At 50.6% G+C, this 4,048-nt stretch overlaps 1 protein-coding gene across 4 annotated transcripts in view; it reads left to right on the forward strand.

Moving 5' to 3' along the window:
• Window positions 1–4,048, forward strand: part of Ankrd29 (ankyrin repeat domain 29) — a 65,351-nt gene that overhangs the window by 15,444 nt on the left and 45,859 nt on the right. For 2 of the 4 annotated variants that reach the window (XM_023720405.1, XM_004635808.3), the window contains exon 2: window positions 2,179–2,289. In XM_023720405.1, the coding sequence (XP_023576173.1) occupies window positions 2,179–2,289 (111 nt within the window). Of the gene's footprint in view, window positions 1–2,178; window positions 2,304–4,048 lie in introns of those variants that run through there. The other 2 variants (XM_023720407.1, XM_023720408.1) reach the window with 2 other exon arrangements.

Here is a 4,048-nt window from a genome sequence, read left to right on the forward strand (position 1 = left end):
ATGTTATTAATTCAGGGATTTCTTTTTTTATTTCCAATCTGAGGTCCTCTATACCTTTCTGCAGCTGTTTCTTTATTTCAGAAGCCGTTGGTTCATTGCTTTCAGCTGTGTGTTTCCCGGTTTGTTCTGTGTTAGTGTCCTCTGCACTTGTTACGGTTGGGCTTGTGTTCTGAGGTTGTATTTTGTTCCTTCTCGTCATTTTGTGTAGCACTGTCTTCTAAACTTTCTTGTAGATCTTCATTGTAGTTATAAGCTTAGCACGTACTGAAGTTCAGTTGCAGATCTACGTTTGGATGTATCCAGCTGTGCCTGGCTTGGGTCTGGCTGCTGTGCTTAGCTCTTTCCTGGTGCTGCCCTTGGGGGTGAACCTACTGTGTCCCTCTGGCAAGATGTTCTGCTCGTGGACTAGCTGGGTGGTTCTATCCTCTACGCTCTCTGCAGGGATCACAGCTGCAGGGTTTCACCCCAGGCCTGTATGTCAGGCCTGAGCTGTGCCTGGAGGGGACAAGGTGGAGTAGGGGGGAGAGGCAGCTCTCCCACACACTCACCAGGCCTGGGCTAAGACTGGCTCTGGGGGTTCCTGGAACATGGCAGAAATTCCTACTCGGCGGGTGCGGTGGGGGAGGTGCTGCGGAGTGGTGGGGGGCGTCCCAAAGGAGTGGAAGAGGGTCTCACCCACACTACGCCTGGGCTGGGACCAGTAATAGGTCCCTCTGGTGCAGGGTAGCCAGAAGCTCTGCCACACACTCACCGGGCCTGGGCTAGGACTGTGTCTGGGTGTCCCGCTGTTTGTCCTGAAGGCCTGGTTTTGCATCTCCGTCCTGAGGCCGGGCTGTCTTCAGATTCTCCTCAGGCTGCAATTCTGCTATCTCTGTTTTGTGTGTGTGCTAATCCTGAGGTCCCAATTCCTCTCAAAGCCGAGTATATATTTAATTTCTATTTAATTTAACTGAGAATACCATATTTCCTGAGACTAGCAAAATTCTCTATTCATATAATCCTCAAATTTACTTTTGTGTATTGATTCTAACTTTGTAAAGAAATGGAACAAGCACTCGTCAGCATTTCTGGTGTGGTGGGCACCGTGTCAGGCAGTTCATCTACACCATGTAATCCTTTCAGTGAACTTTAAGGCAGGCAGGTTCTGTGATCCCTACTGCAGCAGGAAGACACTCAGTTCCCCCACAGGCGAGGCTGGTGCACAGGGCTGTCCGGAACCCCAGAGCTCTCTGGTCCTGAAGCCCACCCTCTTCGTCTAAGGGTTGAAACGACTGGCTCAGCTGTGCTACTGCTTTTGAAGACATGTTCTCCAGTTCTGTGTCTCCCGCAGGCATGGCCAACATGAAGTTTGCCACTTTCAAATACCCCACCAGTGGAGTGAAGGATACAGAAGGGCATTCTCTGCCCAAGTTTCCTTGTTCTCAGCCGAAACTTCTGGCACCTTGCATCCAAAGCCATAGAAACTGGTGGGAGGAAAAGTGAAAGATTTACCCAAGCAGCTGCATCTGAAAGTATTTCGGCCATAGAAAAGGAGCTCATGGCCAGGAGGGGTGACCCATGCCTATAATCCCAGCACTCAGCAGGCTGAGGCAGAAGGATCACTGTGAGTTTGAGGCCAGCCTGAGCTACAAAGTGAGCTCAAGGCCAGGCTGAAGTGCACAGTGAAACCTTGTCTCCAAAAGACAAACAAAAAAGAAAGAAAAAATATTCATAAACTCCTTAGGGAGGTCAGAATGGGGAGGGATTGTGTTCTGCATACAGGGAAAGAGATTGGAGTGTTTTAGTAGGGGGAAAATGGCATTTGAACAGAACCTTGGCCGTGAAGGGGGTGGGGGGAAGTTCATTTCTAGCATAAAGGAAACTGTGAACAAAGCCGTAACAGAGGCCAGGAAGTGAGACATGGGGGAAGGGAGGAATATGGCAATAACAATAGTGCGGAACTGTAACCGTAGTACTGCGGTATTATCAGCTCTGCCGACAGCTTTGCGGCTCGAGCGTCTGGCATCCGAGCACTTCCCACAGCCGAGTATTTTCCAGTCCTCTCTTTATTGCTGGGGAGGCAATCTCTGAATGCTATGACCCAGCAGGAAACTCTCCCTTTTGAATGGTATTATTTTCAGGCAAGTTGTCATGTTAGCAAAGGTCAATTTTAAGATGCTGTTGGTTTTGCTCTTCCAGAAGGAAACTCCGCTTGCCAACGCTGCATTCTGGGCAGCACGGAGAGGAAACTTGGCCCTGCTGAAGCTGCTGCTGAACAGTGGACGGGTGGACGTGGACTGCAGAGACAGTGTACGCAAGCACGGGTACCTGCATGCCCAGAGCGCCCCTTTCCGCCCCCTCCCCCCCCCAGGCGTGAGAGCGTCATGTGACTGTGCCTCTTTTGCAATGGTTGATACCCATCTGTGTGTTTGTTTGCTTTATCCTTTTCAAGATACAGTGGTGACCATCAGAACATGCGGGAAGCCTCAGAAAGCGAACAGTTGCGTGCATACAGCAATAGTGAAAGAGGCACTGCCCTGGGGAGCAGATGGGCAGTTCCAAGGAAACGCTGTCCCAGGGACTAATTCTGTAAAAGAAAGGAAGGTGGAGAGGGAGAGGAGACAGGAATGCAGAAGGAAGTGAAGGAGGGGAGGAGAGAGGGAGCAGATGAAGGGAAAGAAGAAAGGAGAGGGTTGGGGAGATAGCTCAGTAGAATAAGCACTTGCCTGGCAAGTGCAAGGTCCTGAGTTCAAACCCCAGTACCGAAAAAAAGAAAAAAGAAGAAAGAAGAAAAGAGAAAGCACATGCATAGGCTGCGCTGGGTACGGGAGTTAGGATTTTTTTCTGCAAGGCTAAGAAATCTAGAAACTGAAGCCTCCTAGCCTTTCAGTGCCTTCTGCAAACAAAGCCACACTAATTGGCAAGTAAGAAGGGAGAATAAAAATAGATACCACGCACACTGCAGGTACCACCTCCAAGCCCTCTCCCTCCCTCCCAGTGGGGGCCATAGTGTCTCTGTGTTCTGCAAGATTTCTGCACATCTCTGGGGACAAAGAGGACCTCAGATATGAGATGAGTTTAGGATTTGAATTGAAATGGTTTCAGAGGCGGCTCATTGTTTATCTGGAAACAGGGCGTACCATTTCCAGCTTTTATTACACACATTTAGTAGTGGAATCTACCACCAGCCCTACAGGGAAATAGAGTTCACTAGGGTTTGCTCGCTGGGGCATGGGTAGCTTTGGCTGTCACCTCCTGCTCTGCACTCTTAGACAGCTGGCTGTGAGGCCCAGAGTCCAAACCTTGTGGATCACCAGCTGGGTTTGGCCAGTGGGGGCATCAACAAGAGTCCGGGTGCAAGGGTGTGGGGAGTCCAGTGCCTCCCAGCTCATCTGGTGATGGGAGTCACTCTGTCTCCTCTCACACCTTCAGGCCTGGCTGTACTGGAACCTCCTTCCTGCCCCCCTGAACTGCATTGTTTGGTTCCCAGTACCCAGGCCGCAGGTTTATAAATAGTCTTTATTAGGCTTCTTGCCAATCATCCCCATTTGCATGTACCATCTGCTCCTTGCCAGAACCTGGGCTGATGTGGCGTTCGGGCAGCTGAGGGCATCCTGGCCTGAGTCTCGAGAGGCCAGGTCCCACCCCACCTGGCCAGCACCATGAGGAGGATGGTCAGTTACCTGCATTGCAGCCTTCGTCTCTGACCAGTTTCATGGCCTGCTCTCCTTTGCTTCAGGACATCCCTGTGCCGATCCCTGTGACTTCCTCCTGGCTTCTAGTGTCTCAAGGCCACCCTGCCACACCCCACATTCTCATGCTTTCCATTGCCCCAACTCCTCTGTCCTTCTGCCTCCCTTTTGGCAGGGCCCACTCTGTCTGCTAGGTCATCTGCAGCTGTTTTAGCCAAGCATTTTGCTCTCTGTGTAGACACTAATATGTTTGTGTATTGTCCCTCATTTGCAGTGAAAACAACAATTTCTCTCTGTCTCTGTCTCTGTCTCTGTCTCTGTCTCTCTCTCTCTGTCTCTCTCTCTCTCTCTGTCTGTCTGTCTCTCTCTCTCTCTCT

This window comes from Octodon degus, unplaced genomic scaffold, assembly GCF_000260255.1.
Source record: "Octodon degus isolate 3935 unplaced genomic scaffold, OctDeg1.0 scaffold00075, whole genome shotgun sequence".
NCBI classification, from domain to species: domain Eukaryota; kingdom Metazoa; phylum Chordata; class Mammalia; order Rodentia; family Octodontidae; genus Octodon; species Octodon degus.